Genomic DNA, 20359 nt, shown 5'->3' on the forward strand with positions numbered 1-20359 from the left:
AAGGCCAAAAAGCCTCCTCCCTCCCCCCCTGTAAAGTAAAGGGAAAGAAAATTGAAGGGAAAGGGAAAAAAAACTCACAGCTGAATTAGCAAAGCAATGGGTGCTGTATATTTACAAAGCAATGTAGGATATGCAGGGGAATATATACAAATTTACAATATTTACAATATATACAAAGATATACAACAGAGTAGCACAGAAATGAGAGTTCCTCCCTCTTCTGAGGGGGTTCCCCACCTCCGTTCCCCCCTCTCTCCCCCTTTCCCCCAGAGCGGGTTAGAAAGAGAGAGAAAGAGAAAAAAAAGTTAGAAGCAGTTATGTGTTAATTGGAAAGCAGTTAATACAGGCCTTTGCAGCTTATCAGTTTCAAGGACAAGTCTTGGCCGAAAGCCCAGCACAGAGAGCTGCTGCTTGGCGGAGGAGCGGAAGCAAGACTGATAGAAAAGTGCTGGAATGCCCAGGATACCCTCCTGCACTCCCAGTTCAGAAGGTGCTTCCTCCCAATCTACCAATGAAATTAGTTTAGATCCTTCTTTTCGTTTACCAACTTCCGTCCACCATATTCCCTTTCTTAAAGGCACAGTCTCAAACGGTCACACAAGTCCACGTCTTTCAACATTAGAGACAAGGATGTCACACAGTACAGTGTCAAATGCTTTGCACAACTCCAGGTAGATGATGTCAGTTGTTCTTCCGATATCTACCAGAGCTGTAACTCTGTCATAGAAGGCCACCATGATTTCCCTTTTGTGAAGCCATGTTAGCTGTTACAGAAATTACATTTGTTAATCTTGTAAGAAACAAGAAGTAGCACAGCAAAACAAAATAGCATTAAAATAGCATCCAATACATTTTCCTGAGGTGGAGAAATACTGTCCAATACATGTGTGTGGCTAGTGCCACCTTCATTCTGCTGCATATTTGGTGAGAACAATTTCCACCTGAGAGTTTATGACACTTTTTTCGAATCAAGCAGTCTATTTCAAAAGACTCTTTTCGTAATGTACAGAGTAGATTTGCAACTTCATTGCACTACTCTTTTAGACTAAATGTTTATGAGTTAGTCATTACACAAAACCAGCTGCACTAGATTAAAAACACAAAATGCCTTGCAACATTCAGAAAGTCTGCTCCTGTCAGATACTGCTGTCAGTATTTTCACCCTAGTGCTGACTGAAAACACACAGGTGTCTCACCTGGTATAACCAACTATATTATCTTATTCCTCAGTGCAGTTTTTGCTGCTATTACATTCCCTGTTCTATTATTGACTTGTCATGCTTCAGGGGAGGTGAGGGCCCATGGGGAAGTACATTGATATCCTTACCTGAAACATTATTCAAACAGTGAAATACATAGTTACCATAAATTCCTTTCAGTTGATTTCATCTCCAACTCATGTTCTCAAAACATACTGATAAACATTCGCTAACAGTGATGTTATTTCTCCACCTTCATGCTGTGTCAGTCCAGTAAAGCGCTCTGCTCTCTTGCCAAGTCTTCAGAATTCAGTTGGCAACATCCAAGAAAGGCAAACACTAACTTCTCCCAGAAGATCCTGTAACATCAAGCAAAGCACAATAAGGATTAAGATTGTCTCTGGAAATAAACAGCACTTCATTTGATTCACATACTATGATGAAAAGCATCCTTTCTGATAGTGCTTTTATCTTTAGTTACTCAGCTTATAAAAATGAGTGGGTTTATCTGTGACAGATTTGCAATTTAGATCTCTTATAGTATATTTTGTAGGGGGAAAGGGGGAAAAATAAAGTATTTAGAACACTTATAGGATCACTAAAAATGTGTGAACAGCCCAAAAGATAATTCCACTGGAGGATTAGGCAAAAACCTGCTAAAATTCCCTCACCAAAAATCAAGCCTCATTACTGGCATTCACAAAAAATATTTGATGGATAGTTCCAGCACTACTTTAATCTCCTCCAAATACCCTTTCTCTATTAGCACATTAAAAGATGCACAAGAATCACACAGTGGAGGGTCAGCTCCAACAATGCAGTTTACTTGAGTTTGCTTTCCAAGTTTCCAACTAAAGTTGTACTCACAACCCAAATTCTAATCTTCTATCAGGTAAGACTTTTACAATGAGATCTTAAAGAAGGTGCCAACCTTCTGAGACAGGAAAGGTTATTCCTGTCAACTGATCTCCTAAATACTTCTACTGCTGTGAAGCTATCAAATATCACTGAGAAATGTTATATGAAATGCTACATTTCAAATTTGCTCTTTAGAATTCCATATACAGTTGCCCAGAAATACTTTTGACAGTTTCTAAAACCAGAATTTATAGCAGAAACTAATTGTAAAAGTATTTTCTTACTAGTTTTAAGTAGTACAGTCAAGGATGCTTGTGTCAGATGTTTAAATGCTATAAATACAAAGGTTCTGTCTTTCAGATGGGGTGAGTAAACACAGAAAGCAGCTTTTCCACAGTAGGATCACTTTATTGTTAAGATGTTTCTAATCCTTCAAAGCAGGACAGCTCCCTTCTCTCATAGGCTGTTTGCAGTCTGAAGGCTACAAACTGAAACAAACTCAGTAAGAAGGAAAACAACAAAAACAAACAAAGCAAGCAACAAAAAAAAATATAGATAAGCAGAAAGAGAATCCTTAGGAATATATTACCTCACATGAAACAGAGGGGTTTCTTTTCTTTCAGCTGACTTCCTATCAGTAGCAGAGTGGAAGCCAGTCTTTCAGAGACCCAGCAAAGGTTGGCCACCACATACCTCCTAGGATGTTCCTTGCCCTTGCAGAGATTCATAACCACACTAGTGCAGGAGTGATGTTTCAGCTCTTTTATTTCAGAGAACCTCTTGACAGGCAAGTGCCTGTGCTCTCAGGTTTCCTGGAAGACAGATAAGAAATCTGAAAGAGTCTAATTTAAGAAAACCCTCAGAAAAATATTATGTTCTTTCTGGCCTTGTTCTCCTGCTGTTCTGCTCTTACAGAAAGTACTGACTCATAGGGTTTTGTGAGAGAGACAGCACCAGTAAGAGAGCTGAGTGCAATTCATCTACTGTGAAAATGAGACAGAAAATTGGGGAGAAAATACATAAATATTTGTAGTATCATGAACTTCCTGAGTCCAGCTCATCCAGAAAAGAACCTCTATGCAAAATTGTTTGCAGCACTTAAGTCTTCCAATATCTACATTTAAGCATTGCTTGGACCTGCATTTATTTACCAAGTCTTGCTAGATAAAATTATGGTGAAAAACGTGAGTAAGATGTCCAGTAAGGAAAGAAACTATTTAATGACTAAGTGATTGTGTGGCTTTCCAGATGTAATCTCAAAACCACTTGGTAGTTATTGTCCCTTTAAAACCACAAACAAAAACTGTCCTGGAATCTGTTGCAAGCACTTTGCAAACTGTCAGTAGAAACCCAAAAGCTGTACCTGCAGGGTAAGCAACATTGATGTGATAGCAACACTGGATCAGAATGCCTCCATCACAAGGTATGACATTGTTAACTCAAACTAATAAATAGTATCATTTATGTGCCTGTAAATCAAACTAGGTCAGCCACCTAAGTCAACAGGAAAGATGAATGACAGTTAAGAGCAATTTTACAATTGCATTAAATAATCTTCAATCAGTTATAAGCTGTAAACCATACCATTTCATTTTGCTGATGCTGCCACAGCTTTTGCACCCATGTGTGCCAGTCACATATACAGCACATAAAGTGCTTTGGTTATGAACTGAGGCACAGCTGCTCTAGAGGTGAGAATTATCAGAATTCAATTGTCTGTTGCAATCCAGCAATAATGGAGAGAAGCAAAACTGCAAACAAAAATAATAGATCATGCTCTGAAGATTGGAAAAGCCATGGCAAATGAGGCATAGGATGTTATGCAGAATGTGTAGGTTGCGGAGGACTAAAGGCATCACTGCATCACCTGAAGTTTTTACCATGGTCTGCCCAACAGATTACTACCCGTTGATGGTTTTCCAAGTAGGCAATGATGAAATCTCAATAAGAATTTGAGAGCAATGGAGAAGGACCTCAGAGCCTTGGTGAAGGGGCCGGGAACACAAATAATATTTGCTTCTGTCCCCCCGCTAGCTATGCCTGATAACAGCATAAACATGAAAATCCAGCAGATTTTCATGTCCTGGCTGCAGGACTGGTGCCAACAGCAGGATTTGGGGTTTTTTGATCATGGGCTACTCTAAAAGACCCCAGGCCTGCTGACTATAGATAGGAAATGCTTGTCTCTGAGAGGAAAAAGAATCTAGCACTCTTTTGGAAGCCATACTGAGGCAGGTCCTTAGATGAAATTCCAAATTATGTTCCTAACTACAATTAGCCAGAGTTGGCTAATTGTTCACTGCAGTGATAGATAACTCTGGACCTGAGTAGCAGACGCAGCAAAAACCCCTCATCGCTCTGATTCTTATGCTAATTTAATGGTAGTCTTCAACACAGAATCACCAAGGTTAGAAAAGACCTCAAAGATCATCAAGTCCAACCTGTCACCACAGACCTCGTGACTAAACCATGGCACCAAGTGCCACATCCAATCCCTTCTTGAACACCTCCAGGATCAACTTTTTTTTGAGCTTGTCCACTGTAAAATACCACGAAATGATGCATTAGTAAGCCCACAGAAAGCTGAAGTGTTAATTTAACCTTTTCCTATGTATTTCATATCAAGAGCATATTCATGGTGAAAGGCCAACACATATCAATGTACAAGCCTCAAAGAAACAGCATTAAACTAAGAATTCATTATACTAATAAAATCCATCACAATAGCATTAAGGAAATAACTTAAAAATAAGCATTAACTGCAGCTTTTTAAATGTAACCTGCCTAGGAATGTTAAATGATTAAGGCATGACATTGAAATAATACTGGTTTTCTGTTTTGAAATGTCTTCACTAGATTCATATCCAAATAAGTCTTGTCAGAGGGAAATCTCTTCATACATATTTACCTGCATTTTGCCAGAATAGGCGATGCAGACAAATTTCAAAGGACAAACTTCCTTTATAGGAAAATAAAATAAATATTTCATAAAGGAAAATAAAATAAATATTTTAAAATATAAAATAAACTGTAAGTGTAAGCTAGACAAGCCAGGATATGAATCTGGAGCCACAGTTCTGCCAAGGTGTTCAAAAGAATAAAAATCAAAAAAGGGACTCAGTTAAACTGCAAAAAATACTGAGTACATGTGAAGGATATCAAAATCAAGCACTACAACATCCATTCCAGCCTAAAAAACAAATAAAATCAAAGAGAATTTCAAATTAATAATGTCACTTTTGCTGCAGGTTGAGATTTTATTATTGTTATATCTCACTGTGCTGGTTAAAAACATGATCATTTTTAGAAGATAAAGAAAACTAGGTGCAAAATTGAGGCTACAAACAAATACTTATAACTACATTTTTCATGCATGGTTATATGGGGGAAAATCACCCTAAAATACTGGCTGAATCTAGATTAAAAGAGAAGGTCAAACTAGTCAGGTGGGGGTTGGTCTCTTCTCCCAGGCAACCTATGACAGAACAAGAGGACACAGTCTCAAACAGTGCCAAGGGAGGTTTAGGCTGGATGTTAGGAAGAAGTTCTTCATAGAAAGAGATTCATAGATTGGCCATTGGAATGGGCTGCCCAGGGAGGTAGTGAAGTCACCATCACTGGAGGTGTTTAGGAGACTGGATGGGGCATTTGGTGCCATGGTTTAGTTGATTAGATAGTGTTGGATGATAGGTTGGACTCAATGATCTCAAAGGTCTTTTCCAACCTGGTTAATTCTATTCTATTCTATTCTATTCCATTCCATTCCATTCCATTCCATATAATCAAAAGCTACATAAGACTTGAAATGGCTGTGTGATAACACAAAAAGCAACTGTCCTTTAGACAATGGGGTTTATGGCATGTATCCAGCTTCTCCAAGAAAGCAAACAAAACCCTAATACTCGGCAATAATTAAAAGTCAACTGAAGTGGCATATCCCAGGAATGGGTTGAAGAACAAGTGAAATGAAGAAAGAGGATTTACATGTACACCAAAGTGCATGCAGTGGAAGTGGTTTAAAGGTGGCAGGCTTCAAATCAGTGTAAAGCAGAGAGTCCTTGGTATAGCAAAGGTGCTGTCCGTTCTTAGAAATGTTTTATGGGTCTGGGCCTTTGTGTGGCTTTTGTTGTCTTCCATGCGATTTTTTTTTGGGGGTGGGTGGGGAGGGATCAGGGTCCTTTATGATCAGAAGAAAGTGATGCATTTTAGAGTTAGTGTTTACAGCTACACAGAGAGAGACTTCAATTATTTAATGCAAATAGATGTTTTTCAGTCTTTACCATGAACAGTTAGTTATTAATCAGTAACACAGTTTAGATGCCAGAATCCTCCAATAAATCTTATGTTGACTTGTGAGGTTATTGCTCTGTGCTACAACTTAAACCATGCAGAAAAACAAAGAATACAACATGCAGTTAGAATTGGAAAGATACTGTTTGGGGAAAAAACCCAATCAACCAAAACCACAAGCCACAGAATAAAGCAAATAAATAAGAGCAAAACAACAAATCTAAACCCCAAACATAACAGAAAATGACAAAGCAGAACAACAATCATTTACGAAACTCATGCTCATTTTATAACATAAAACCTTTCCTAACATTTGGTAAATCATTGGTATATTAAGGACTTCCTGTGGTTCTACTAATCCTACTACTCAATCTTCTCACAGAAACGAGGATGGAGGAAAACATCACAACAGAAAATAAGGAGATTTAGAAAAATCTGACTCACAGTGAGAAGCTACCTGCAAATCACTTTCAAACTCAGTGGATGTTTCAAGTAGGATTCCATAGGAATATGTTCTGGCCTTAGCTGTATCCAGTATTTGGTAATAACATAGATGTTGAACAAGCAGCTTGCTTCTAAAACACATCAGGATATTATTGATGCAGTAGTTACCACAAGATAAAGAAGAGTATACAGGGACCAGTTTGGTCACCCTATTCTTCAGTTGAAGTGGAGCCAGGCTGAAGTGTGCTAAGAATGGCCTAAGAAATTTCCTAAATCACTCCTTATGAACAAATGTTAGCAAAAGTAGTTTTGCATCTTTGCTTTCAGGAAGGAGAGGTCCAGCCCATCTAGTCCTTAGAAAGAAATTATCCTTATGAATAGGCCTTTTCTCCTGCCTCCTCCAGCAGTATAGCATAGAATTTATTAGAGTTCTTCCTTCTGCTATGCCACCCATGGTGTGATGAACCCAATGCTCCCCCAAGAACTCAGTTAGAAAAACGTGTTGCCAAAATGAAGCCCCACCTAGATCTCCCAAGGTCCCTGCTGGACCCTGTGATTTCTGATGATTCTGTTGTTATTTTTATTTCCTACAAAATGAACAGAAGGAAGGAGGGAAGGAGGGAGGGAGGGAGAGAGGGAGGGAGGGAAAGAGGGAGGGAGGGAGAGAGGGAGGGAGGGAGAGAGGGAGGGAGGGAGAGACGGAGGGAGGGAGAGAGGGAGGGAGGGAGAGACGGAGGGAGGGAGAGAGGGAGGGAGGGAAAGAGGGAGGGAGGGAAAGAGGGAGGGAGGGAAAGAGGGAGGGAGGGAAAGAGGGAGGGAGGGAAAAAAGCTGCAATATTTTAATCAAACTTCCAGACAGGTAGCTGTAAATAAGCCTTCATTTTCCAAAGTTCTCTGTGACCTTATTCATACTATGACACTATTCCAGCTTTTCACTTTAAGAAAGATTTTCTCCTCCCCACCATGAATGTCAAGCCTGTCAATCACACTAACAGCAACAAAATACATATGGGACAGTTTAAGGCGGAAGAGGAGACATGAGAAATTGCCCTTTTAAATTACTTGGAATCAACTCCAACATGTGTGCCTGGGAGAAGAAAAATTAGTATCTGGTAAGTAATGTTCATTTCATTATTTTTTGTTACAAAATGGGCACAAAAAAATCTGTGACAATGGCTCATATTTCATGTACAGTAATATTTAACTGAGATATTTTGCTGAAGTTTATTTTCTTGAGAGCAGTATTCCAGTGTTACATCTGGTAAAAGAAGTTGTACGCAGCTGCTACAGGGTTTTGCAAAGCAGAAATGGACTTGGAAAGTTTTGAAATAACGTAACACATTTAGAGTTCACGTTCAGGAAAACATAGTTCTATTTAGCAAGAAATGCCAGTGGTGTGATCTAGAAATCATTTTGGTATTGTTTATTAACAACTTCTACGAAATTGCAAATTGAGAACTTACTTCATGAAAATCCAAGGAGCTGTAGCCTATAAAAATATGCTTCTCATGTGGTTTGAATATTCCACGCTGTAGGGGGAAAAAGAATCATTCCAATATGTACTGTAACAATGTGTTAACTCTGCTTTATGTGAACAAGGTATGTCTGAGAATTACTTTCTGTTTAGAGGTCAAATTACCTGATGTACAAAATGTGCACATTAATACAGATTCCTCTGCAATTTAGTAGTTCTCCAGTACTAGAAGTCATTTCTGCTAAGAGGTAAAAAAAAAAATAAAAAAAAATTCTTAATATACAGGATCAGATTACTGCCTTTTATTGAGAATTGAACTTGTAGAGTACAGACTAGAAGTGTTACTGTTTCCAGTTAGATACAAGCTTAAAATACCAGGTTACACTCTGCACATGTACCAACACATTTTTAAGGCTGCCAGTGTCCATGACAGGTCAACAGGCTTCAAGGAATATTCAGTAGCAAGCGAGTATGACCTGCCCCAAGCTACTGCTGGTTCTCATTCAATTCTCTGCAATCTGCTTCAAAGTTATGTGTAGGCACCTCTGTGTTTACAAAAAACCAGTGTCTGTGGCCTGTCTTTATCTGGTGGACTCTGAAAGCCTTAATATTCTGCTCAGGCATCACCCCATCACAAAGCACACAGCTAGGCTGTGTTCAAGTGCACATACTTAGTAGGATCACCATGAAAGGTGATATACTGCATAGAGTTACTAGAAGCGAGAGGGTACTAAATAGAATTGGTAACCAAATCTGGGGTCCTGCTAGCCAACAATTCTTGAAATGATCCCCTTGAGGCTAGTGGAAAGCAAGTGGAAAAGCATGATAATGCCCTCCATTTTTGTTGTGCACATTTGAGGAAAGAAAACTGCAGCATTGACCAAACCAGCACTGATACCAGCATCAAGAGACCAACTATGGGATCCCAGATGAGCCTCCCCATGTCCCTGGTTCTTAGGGGGTTTTGTTGTTGTTGTCTTAATTTTTAATCTAAAACACAAAAGGCAAAATCTGCCCTGCAAGCTAGAGTCCCTTTGGTTCAACCACAGTCCTTTTGAGAACACAAAACTGCACTTGACCTTTCCAAACAGATTTCTGTCTCACTCAGTGTGGAGAGGTGAACTGCATAAACGTGGGCCACTTGAGAGTGCTCTCCCAAGAACCCAGAACACAAATTAAGACAACTTCAACACATACGATGATAGGAGAATTAGTCAGAAGTTAGTGTTGGGGAAAAGCAATCAGAAAGAACCAGATGGGGGAAGAGGGAGGCCTGGGCACAGCAAAAGTGGTGAGCAGGCAGGCTAGAGCTTCAGTTCTCTCTGCAGATTTCCAGGCAGTGTAGGAACATAACAGAGGAGGGCAGCAGGCATCAAGAAGCATCTCCTAGTATGCTGCTATTCCTGAAAACACTAGTGCCCTAAAGGTCAGTCATAGGAAGGAAAGCAGGTCCTGCTGGCCATGTGCACTGAATTGCACAGTCTTTAAAAGATTATTTTAATCCATGCCTTTGAGATGTTCTGAACTAGAACTGCTTACACCTACTCAGTAACCAAACTCAGCCTGTACTCTAAAAATAACCATATTGCTGTGCTTCACTTGATTTATGTTTCACCTGATGTCACCTGTTATTTTGTTGTTTCCCCTAAGCAACCATTAAACCTGTAACTCACTTCTCCCACTCAGCTGCTTCCCACTTCCATCATACATTGAGACCCTACTACCAACACAATCACTCCTACACTCAAACTAGGCAAGCAAAATTTTCTAATACATACACCTCTCTTTCCTGGTCCTGGTCCTACACACAGTCATTGAGGGAAATATCCCCCTTCTTGGAACAACTCACAACCAACATGAAACATCGAACACTACAAAACGCTATGAATTCAACATAATTTTCCTTCTAGTGTGCCCACCAGGCACTTTCAGATCATTCTGAGGCGGCTAAGTTTAAGTTGCAAGGACTTATATCTCAGCTCTGCATTTCTGAATTTCTAGGAGTTGGGATTTGCCAGATTCAGTGCACTGAAAAGTTACAAGATAACAAAGAGTTAAGATTGTTCACTGGACAAATGACCTGTCAGTCACTCTAACAGCAAAAATACATGCAGGAAAATTTGAAGAAAGATAGCAGATGAGACATTTCATCTTAGATTAAACCCATTTTCATCTTTGAATATGTGCCCCAAAACCACTTTGCACTGGGAAATAAAACAGGAAGAGTAATTGAAAAGCCGAATATACAGTCTTTGGTCTTTAGCCTTTTATGGAAGCTTTAATATTTGTCTTGTTCTGGTGACTCAGAACTGCTGAGCAAATTAATCTCGGTTTGCTTCAGCAGCTGCAGCTGCATCTTTGTAATTTTATTGCCATGCTATAAAGCAAACATTTCCCCCTTGCTCCATTTTAGAATATGCCCCCTGTCCCTTTCTCCAATTTAACTACTGCATATGCCAATCCTCTCAAATAAAACTGTATTATGTGTTAAAAGTGAAGAGTGAGAGAAGGGATGAGAATGGGGCAGGGATGCAGCTCAGAGGAGATAGCTGAACAAGGACAGGTGTGGGAAGAGGCTGAAGTGCCTATTTGAGTATCCTCAGGTCTGCCTCTTTTCGATTCCCTCTGAACCCAGCCACCACTAAAATGATGTATCTTCCTCTTCCTTCAGCCCAGGAGCAATTCCTGGCTGTGCCTTCCCAGTCTGTTGTGCATATTCCTCCCTAATGGGCAACGATCATTGCTCCAAGTAGGGGAATCATCAGTGTAAGTGTGACCAAATGTATGTTTATATATTCTATACATTTAATATTTCTGGCAGTGGTATTTTCAGACATCGACGTAACTTACCACATTTACGAAGTAAATGCTCAAATGTCCCAATATTCAAATGTCTTCCTAACATCCAATGTTGCATGCAGGATGAGTCTGGGAGAACAGCAGAAGCTGTGGCACTGGAGCAGCTGTATTGGAGCTGCATTGTACATCACCTTAGTGTATCTGAGCGATTTAAGTCCCAAAGTATGCTGCCGAGACCTGACATAAAGAATGAGATTGTGTGACAAGACAGAAATAAAATTCTACAACTGAACTCACTTGATTACTGTTTAAACACCCAAGCCCAAAATGGCAAAACCCACAAGCTAGTCAAATGCAATCTGAAGGCAGATGCAAGTAGCTGCATCAAGGAATTTAGGGTAGGCAAGAGACAGCTATCACTAATTGGTTTTGTAATAGATATGAATAATAGTTTCCATAAACCTCTGAGAAGCTAATGACTCAAACATTTTATACACTCATTTTCGGCAGAATTTGTTTAACTGACTTCAGTGATGACAGATGATGTGTTGTTATAATAACTTCAGTTTCTTTATACTTGAAAGAGTCACTCATGGAAGAATATTCATACTTCCTAAATCACCCTTCATAGGCATTCGCTTTAAGTGAGTAAACAGGAAAAAAAGTTGCAAAGACAACTTCCTCATAGGTTTTCTACAGCAGCTCAGTAAGACCAGTGGAGCAATAGTTCAGTGTTACTCGTATAGATCAAGTCTTTCTCACTGGACAGCAATATGGCCGCAAAACTACCATCTCAAGAGGAATTTGAGAACTGGACAGCTTTTCAAGTTGCAGATCTTCTAAAACAGGTACAGTCCATATTAAACTAGCAGAAAATCTTACTAGATTTATCTTTGAAAAACAGATATCTTACCCTAAATATAGTGCAGATATTCAGAAGTACTGAAAATAGATTAGTCAGCAATTGCCACCCCAAAGAATTTATTAATATTGCATGAATTTCTTGGTTCTCTCCTGGGGATATAGAAATTTAATTCATGGTATAAACTGCTAGCTAAGAACACCTACATAGCAAATCATAGAAAAATGTGTGCTCACAGGGATATTTCTTATAGTGGAAAAGGTATTTCATGCCCCAATTTTCTATTGGGAAGAAATAACAATTTCACTGAAAGTGGATCTAGATTGTATCTACAGCTTACCACTAAGAATCTACTGTTTATCTTTTCTTCTCAGTACATATTTACACCCAGTAGCTGCTAGATTGTGCTCAAGTTTAAGGTACTTGAGTTTTGGGGTTTTTTTAATCATTCCTTTGTATGTTTGTAGCTTTCTTAGATCTGCAATGTCCTTTCTAGTATATGTAAAAGATAAACTGAATTGCACAAAATATGACAAGCCTGTCTTCAGTCATTATTTCACTGCTTAAATAATCTCTCTCAAGATATATTTAAAAAAACCCACCAAACCTCCTCCAGGATGCATATTTTTTTATATATATTTTATTTTTCCTCTTAACTTGCTAAAAACTCTTATTTATGTTTTAGACTTCTACCTGTAACCTACATACACAACAATGCTATGATTGCAACAATACTCAGATATTCCATGTTGTGTTCAGAGTTTATCTGCTTGGTCTTCATTTGCAGTGTTGTCTAGGCCTGTTCCTCAGTACTGATCTTAATATTATGAAATTGACGTACTTACAAGGAAAATGAAAGTTTCCATGTTCATCACTACATACCAATAGTGAGACAAACTGACTATACAAAAAGACAAGGTTTTTCCTTACACGGAAGTTATGTCCTTAACTAATAGCAAAAGGCAAAGCACAAAAGCAGCTTATCAGAGCAAATAGCTGGAGGCAGAGCCAATAGGTAAAAATAGTCAGGCAAAAGTCAAGAGCAGAAAGTGTTCATTACCTTGATTTTTTGCCTCTCCACTAACATCAGTGCAACTAACAGATCTCATAACCAGCCATCAAGCCAGTGCCTATGGCAACCCTCTCCTCTGAACTGTGATCTATTCTGTATTGCAGACAAGCAGCACTCTCCCAATCATGGTATAAAAGAATAAACTCAAACATATTGGCTTATAGGCCAAACAAACACTCTGAATATATGCCTGATTATGAAACTTTCAAGGGAAAAAAGTAAATAAACCACACTTTGAATATTTTTAAACAGAATTGTTTTAAGTATTCTAGAAACAATAAATTGTACCAGAAAAGCCATATAAATATTTATCTGAGAATAATTTATTTTCACTAATATTTCTCTGTTAATGTCTGAATTGGTATTACTGCTGCCAAAAAAAAAATAATAAACATATACATATATATACAGCCAGCATTATAAATACTTAAGTTCAAGTCTTAAATAAAATATTTCTGATTTTTTTTATGACATCCCATACATAATTGCGTAATTTCTTTGAAAAGCCAAGCTAAGTCATCTAACACACAGTGAAACTTTCAGAACATCTTCAGTTCCACCCCATACATCACTCCTTTTTTAACAAAGGAAATTTGCTCAGATTTTTTTTTTTAAAGGCACAGCCTGAACTGTCACAACAATGCATCCCCTTTTTTTCCAAATTATTATTTTGCCTCTGTCATAAAGAGATACTACTTCTGGTCATTCTTGTTTCATTTTAATTGATAATCAACACCAATTTTCTTTAAAATGAACACACCACAACCATACTAAAAGAAATTATGTTTCTAAACCTGATTTCTTTCCAACAATACACCTCTGTATGGGAACTGCAAGACACACACAGCACAAACACCTGCTGCTAAAGCCAAGCAGCAGCCAGTGTATAATAGAGGGTTGCTGAACAAGCATGTAACAGAGTTTTCTCTAAGATAGCCTTCATTTTCCAGCAGCCAGTGATAGAACCATTTCTTGAGGTGATTGCACAGCTACTGATAGACTTTTCTGACGAGCTGCCTTTTAACCTGTTACTAATGCTGGCCTCCTCTTATTTCATAGCAATTGACATTCCATGTTGCACTTCTGTTGGGCTCCTCGTTCCACTTATGTTACATTTGGTGGTTCATAATTTCATCCTGTCTACTCCACTCACAATTTTATCAGCCCTTATCTCCTGTAATCTTTCTTCCTAAGGAAAAGGTAATACTGTGTCTTATCATTTATGTGGAAACCACTACCTATTCCTAAGCATTACTGTTATTCTGATGAACATTCTTGAGCTAAGTATTCATGACAAATAGTATAAACACCATCAACCCCAAGTATCTGAGCACATAAACATTAACTACTTTGTTTACAAATATCAAGTTTCATACTATTGTAATTATTTTATTTTTTCCCTCACCTCAGTTCAGAATGCCTGAATCTGCTTTGATTGTAGAAAAACTGGGCATGAATGGATCTCGTTTCTTGGTAAGCAAATACTTCATAAGAGCTGTCATTCAAACATATTTCAGCAAGAGGACTGTATTCCTTACAGTGCTAGGAAATACATGACATTGTCCTTCTCCATACACACTTCATTAATTGCTCTAATTTCCCATTTTAGTGGGCTGACTTACATCTCTGATGTGAGAAATTCCACTGCATAAAGGAAATCTTACCCACCGCTTCTCCTCCTCCAGAGAAAATGCAGATACCTAGAATCAGCCATTAGCAGAAGGCTGTGGCAGGAAATGTCTCATGAAATATAACTTAGAGGGGTTTGGGTTTTTTAAAGCAATCATTTATGTAAAGGTCTTTTCATTAAATTTACATAATTAAGAACATTTACTAGTACAGAACTCTACACGAATTTTACAATAAAAGTTTACAGATACTAGGAAGAGTGTCCGAAAAAAATATCTGATAACTTCTTTTATAACTTCTTTTGTTGATCTCTGTAGAATTTATTATGTTTTTTGTATGAGGGTGGTTAATTGATTCTAACTAATCAGAAAAATGTAAAAATAATAACTAATTAAGCTGGAGTGATTTCCCTACTAATTCAATTTGTGTAGCTATTGAAATAAAAGACCTTTAAGATCTGGTTTAAAGGTAAAATAATTGTTACAACATATTTATGCACTGCAGAGAAAATATGTTTGATTGGCACTTCAATCAAATTGTTTCCTGGATCCACCAGGAGTTATATCTGCTGTTCATTTTAACAAATGCTTCAGTCTTACAAAATGATTCATTAAACCACAGCTACTCAGGTGCCTGCAGGTTCCTTTTGTTTAAAACTTCATGACCACAGAGTAAAATTGGGGTTTACTAACTACTGAAGCTAGCATGAGTTAACAAAGCTATTAAATACAGACTGATTCCTGTCCCATTCACGCATTATAAATTGAATCATCAAAGGTGCTGTATGAGAGAGAGTGAAGTTAAAGTTAAGGGTGAACATGTTAGCTTCTTGTGATTGCTGCAAGAAAACCTGTACAGCGGCAGAGGGAAAGGATATGAGAGACGTTTTCAGACACTAGTGGCAACTTAACCAAAACACAAGTGAAAAACAGAAGAGGAATGATGGATGATCTGTGGTGATGTGGCCTGCAATGTTCTCCAAGACTAAGTATTCTCTTCAACATACCTTTAAGGATTATTTTGCACTGCACAAAACATGGCAGCAAATATATAATACAATGATCAACATCTGTTTTTTATGTCATAGTAACGAAAATGAGGCAGGTCTGCACACTAGTCTTTAATTGGACTGTTCAGGAGCATTGACAACATAAAACTGTGATAAGGTATGCTTGAAACAGGCTTAGCAATGACAATACTAAAAAAAAAAAAAAAAAGAACATATATTTTACTATGATTAATAACTATATTTGAGAAACTACAAGATGCTGTGTTGCTACGTACAAGCTAATACTTGTGTTAACTTACAAATCATTAAATCAATGGTCCACCTTTTCATTCCAAGCTCCTAGCCTAGTGCACAAGAAAGCTATACAATTTCAGGAAAGGAAAGTTCTTTTTCCATTATGAGGTTTGTGATTTAGAAGGCACACCCTTAGTAGATCCACCTTAAAAAAGTAGCTGAGGTATACATTTTCTCTCAAAAAATCTGAGTTTCTATCACTTAAAGCACAATTCCCTAGCAGATCTACTGCTTTGTGTAGAAGTGTCTCAAAACCCAAAATTCCCAAATCCTGATTCTCTTATTGGGTCTATTACCTTTGGCAAGAACCTTAGGGTTTGCACATCAGTATATAACTCAGTGTAATGGACACATGATTTACTTCACTACACTTTGTAGAGTATTAACAGAAGTTCAATATCACCTTTGGACATTGAGATAAAAGTCACTAGAAACCAGAAAGGTGACCATCTCTCACTAGATGTCTGTAAACAAAACAAAACTCCAAAACCTTCAAAGCAAAAAACACTTGAGTAAGCCCAAAGCTGTCTATTAAATAGGAGTGGCAGGTTTAGCATCACAAACTAATACTTTTTAAAAGCAAATACAAGTTTGTCACTATATGTGTGTTCATAGAAACACTATGCACACATCTAGATCTCAAGGTATGTCTGCAGCATTTCTATGCATCTACTTGAAGTTAGATGAATATTTAGCTGTAGATCTGATTTTACTATAAGATCTGTTAGGTATCACTGGGCAGAAAACTCTTTCGAGTCTGGCAGATAAAGAGCAACATTCTGTGGCCTCTTCCCTGTGAATTTAGTGAACTTTTCCCCAGTGCATATTCAGAGAGGCAAAATTTTCTGCTTTACCTTTGCACAGTCTGAAAATCTGTCTTTCCCCCATGGGTGCTTCTAAGGAAACCACATAAGGAAAGCCTGTGTGGGCTGAGAGGACAGCCTGAGCAGAGTCAATTCAGTGTCTACCAGCAGCACTTCACAATTTTCAGACAAGACTTTCCTCACACTGTAAAACTCCTCTAGCCTGTCCCAAATCTCTGCTGAGACACTGACACCTCAATCATATGCAGAACTGGCCTTTTGTACTAGCGAGATATGGCAAAATTTGGAGAGGTAGGGCCCCTCTGGAGCAGGCAGCCCACTGGCCCGCTGCTGCGCCTGGCTGGCAGCTACGTTTCCTGGAAAGCAACATGTGCAGCCAGTGTGCTGCTCATTTATCATGGGATATAACCACCAACACACCAGCTGTGACTCTCTTTCCTGTCTGTCTTCAGTGAGGACACTCACGTTTTTAATTTTTCCAGAGAAAGAATGTTTTCAAAGTCGGGGAAATGCTGTAGAAAGTAATTATCTTAAAGTTCACCGTTTAACTGAAGCAGAACTTCTTAGGGGGCCTTCCTGCAAACATGTCCTTTATGTCAAGTGCAGATTACATTTTACTTGAAAGTGAATCAGATGGATTTACCAACACTAAGGTCTTTCTGAAGTTTAAAATTTGCAGTCTAGTCACACAGGTACTGTAGACACATAATCTGTGGTAAATTGGCCACAACACCCTAAGTCAGGTTTCAGACGAGAAATAATCAATATTTATATGGTTGTTTCTTTGAATATTTCTTGTCTTTGGCCAGAAGACAATTGCATTGATAGAAATACCATATTCTGTTTTATAAAGATGCTAGGTATCAAACTGAACTTATATTTTTTAAAAAATTCCATGCATTTTATGGACATTTACAAGTAACAGCTCTTCCTTTACACCTCTGTAGAATCTAAAATGCAAAAGGGTGGTATATTATATGTGAAGTGTACCAGGCAGTTTGATATTTTATCAGTATTACTATACTCATTATATTTATTCAACATGCTGGTCACATCTGAATGACGCTAATCTAGTCCTAATGTGCAAATCAGCATTTAGCCACAGCTGCATGGCACAGAGCATATGATATTCTCTTGTGCTTTTTAATGTCTGAACTTGCTACACTGCACCCTGCTTTTCAGTTCCCCTCTAAGTGTAGGTTGCTTGTTTGATTTTTATTTTTAAATTCTATTTCAAATTCTCAGTGACAGATTGAAAAAGATAAAAAAGCCAGTTAATTTTGACTCGAGCTTCAGGACTGAAAAATAGGTACAGATCCTTATTGGATCTCTATATAGAAATTTACTGAAAGAAATCTCAAACATAGCAAAATAATCAGATATTGATTCTAAACAACTGTCATTTATTTCTCCTGTGTATTGCTATTTCAAAATCCAATTTGAATTGCGTGGCTAGAATATGTGTGCTTGGGGGGGAAACAAAATACAACAAAACAAAACAGTTCCATTTGTTTCACCAGTACTCCAGTGGGATTCTTTGGAGTAACATTTGGGGAATAGAACTTGTCTCTTCCATTGGGAGATTTGAATCTTCCTGCCAGGGCAAAACACTGACAGAGCTTGGCACACTGAACTCACAGAGGCTATACTTTGACATCCATTTATGTCAGCACTGCTAAAGAGGACAAAGCAACTGTTGTCTCACTTGGATGCTTTTTCCCCATCGCTGCAATACAGAAGCTGCAGACAGGAAAAGACAGGAACTATATCTGCTTTCTCTAGTGACCACAACAACTGAACACATGACACCTAGAGCTCCTCCGTTGCTATGTGAATGCTGCAGTATCTCGCAAGACCTAAATTATTTCCCAATTTTCAACTAAAAGAGTGTTTCCCAACACTGCCAGTGGTGTTTTAGCAGCATGGGTTAGGAGAATAGGTTGAATCACAGACTAAAATTTATTTTGGCCACTTGGATATCTGTTAGGAGAGAGCTAACCAGCAACATGTTCTGTTCAACTGGATCTGATGTTCATCCCTGTCTACTTAGTTTTATAAATAAAATGTGGACCATGAATATCTTGAGTTTCTATAAGGAAAACAAAGCAAAACATTCAATAAAACAAAACAAAAAAAAACAACAGAAATAAGAAGTTTGCTAACTTCTAAGTTCTTCTTTATAATGTAATTCCTCTAGGAATGGGCCAAAAAATATCTCCAGTGTTTTCCCTAAGTATCAAGCAAGCATAGAAAGATTACATATGGGTGAGGTCCAGAAAAACATAGCACAAGTTGCAGATACAAGAGTTCACACTCTCAGGCTGAACATTGACAGCTAAATGGTACAAATCTGTAGCCAGCATTTAACAGTATAGTGCTATGAAGAAACCTTTTTTACAACCACACGAAACCTCAGTACTAACATTTTGGGGTATTGAACTGGTTTGTGTGAGTAGAAGTGATGTAAACTTGGCAAGCACATGAAGTCCCCATGTCAAGAAACAACAATAATCGCTATTCCTTTGACATTTCTTTCTCCTATTCACATTTATCTACCATCTAACATACCCAACCCCTCCTTTCCCCAAACCTTTTTGCAAGGGCTGAGCAGCCCCTGTCTCCCTTCCTTTACACATCCTTGTCTTTGGTGCCTTCTAGCACCTAGCAATTTACTTCTGCTTGACTTTTAGCCAGGCTCTCCCTTCTATTTTCTCCTCAAATAGGTCCTATTGTTCATGAAAGGAAAATTCTCCTGGTGACATTTCTCATTCATTTACAGTCCTATGGACTTTCCACATCTCTATTGTTCTTGGATGTTAGAGATGCCCCAGTCACAGGCAGCTTAGCTGACTCAGATACTAAACACTTTATCCAGAAACACTTCAATTTCTAGGTATTTCTATAGGCTCTGTGCTCATATTCTTGATGAGGAGCCTACATAGTTGTAGGAGCCAGGCACCTCAAGAGCTTGAATTTTCTGTGCAAAAGATCAGTGATCTTGGCATCTAACCCTAAAGCAAGTGCTTTACAGACTTTGAAAACACTTAAAATACAGCTGTTTAAAATGAAAGTTTTCTCATGGCAGGTGGAAACTGAAAATAATTTCTCCTCAAGGGAGAAAGATGCAAAGCATTAAAATGGAGGGCAGAAAATATAATGAAGTGCACATAAGTGTAATCCTTGCCCCTTAGCAGTTCTTGCAGTGACACACAGCAGGGCTGCCAGCAAAGGTACAGTGGGGAACAGCTTCCTACATTGCCCTGAATATCATCTGCCATCAAGCAGGAAGGGGTTTTGTTCTGCTGCTGTTTCTAACCAAATAGGAAACTGCTTCTAAAACAAACTTACAGCCATTTCAAAAAGAGGAAAATGATAAAAACATACCATAGAAAGGAGGCAAATGTTTTTAAACACATAAAATAGCTAAAATCAGAGACCTTAAAGAGACCAGGGCTAAAAGAGAGAGATTGTACAGCTTAGCACATCTGCTGCTTATCAATCATCTTCAATTAAGCAGTAAGGCACAAGGATATTATACCTTTGTGTACCTTCAACAAAGCAGAAGGCATTTGTGAAGTAAAAGTACAATCTGCAGATTTATCCTT

The 20359-nt window shown here is 38.3% G+C and overlaps 1 protein-coding gene across 6 annotated transcripts in view; it reads left to right on the top strand.

The window, feature by feature from the left end:
* The first annotated feature begins 7863 nt into the window (after positions 1-7863).
* Positions 7864-20359, top strand: part of BLNK (B cell linker) — a 100957-nt gene continuing 88461 nt past the window's right edge. For 3 of the 6 annotated variants that reach the window (XM_068139618.1, XM_068139620.1, XM_068139621.1), the window contains exons 1-2: positions 11817-11912; positions 14409-14471. In XM_068139618.1, coding sequence (XP_067995719.1) covers positions 11838-11912; positions 14409-14471 — 138 coding nt within the window. In that variant the 5' untranslated portion in view covers positions 11817-11837. Of the gene's footprint in view, positions 7904-11816; positions 11913-14408; positions 14472-20359 lie in introns of those variants that run through there. The other 3 variants (XM_068139623.1, XM_068139625.1, XM_068139622.1) reach the window with 3 other exon arrangements.

Source organism: Melanerpes formicivorus, unplaced genomic scaffold, assembly GCF_026170545.1.
Source record: "Melanerpes formicivorus ecotype bairdi unplaced genomic scaffold, bMelFor1.0.p_v2 SCAF_6, whole genome shotgun sequence".
NCBI classification, from domain to species: Eukaryota; Metazoa; Chordata; class Aves; order Piciformes; family Picidae; genus Melanerpes; species Melanerpes formicivorus.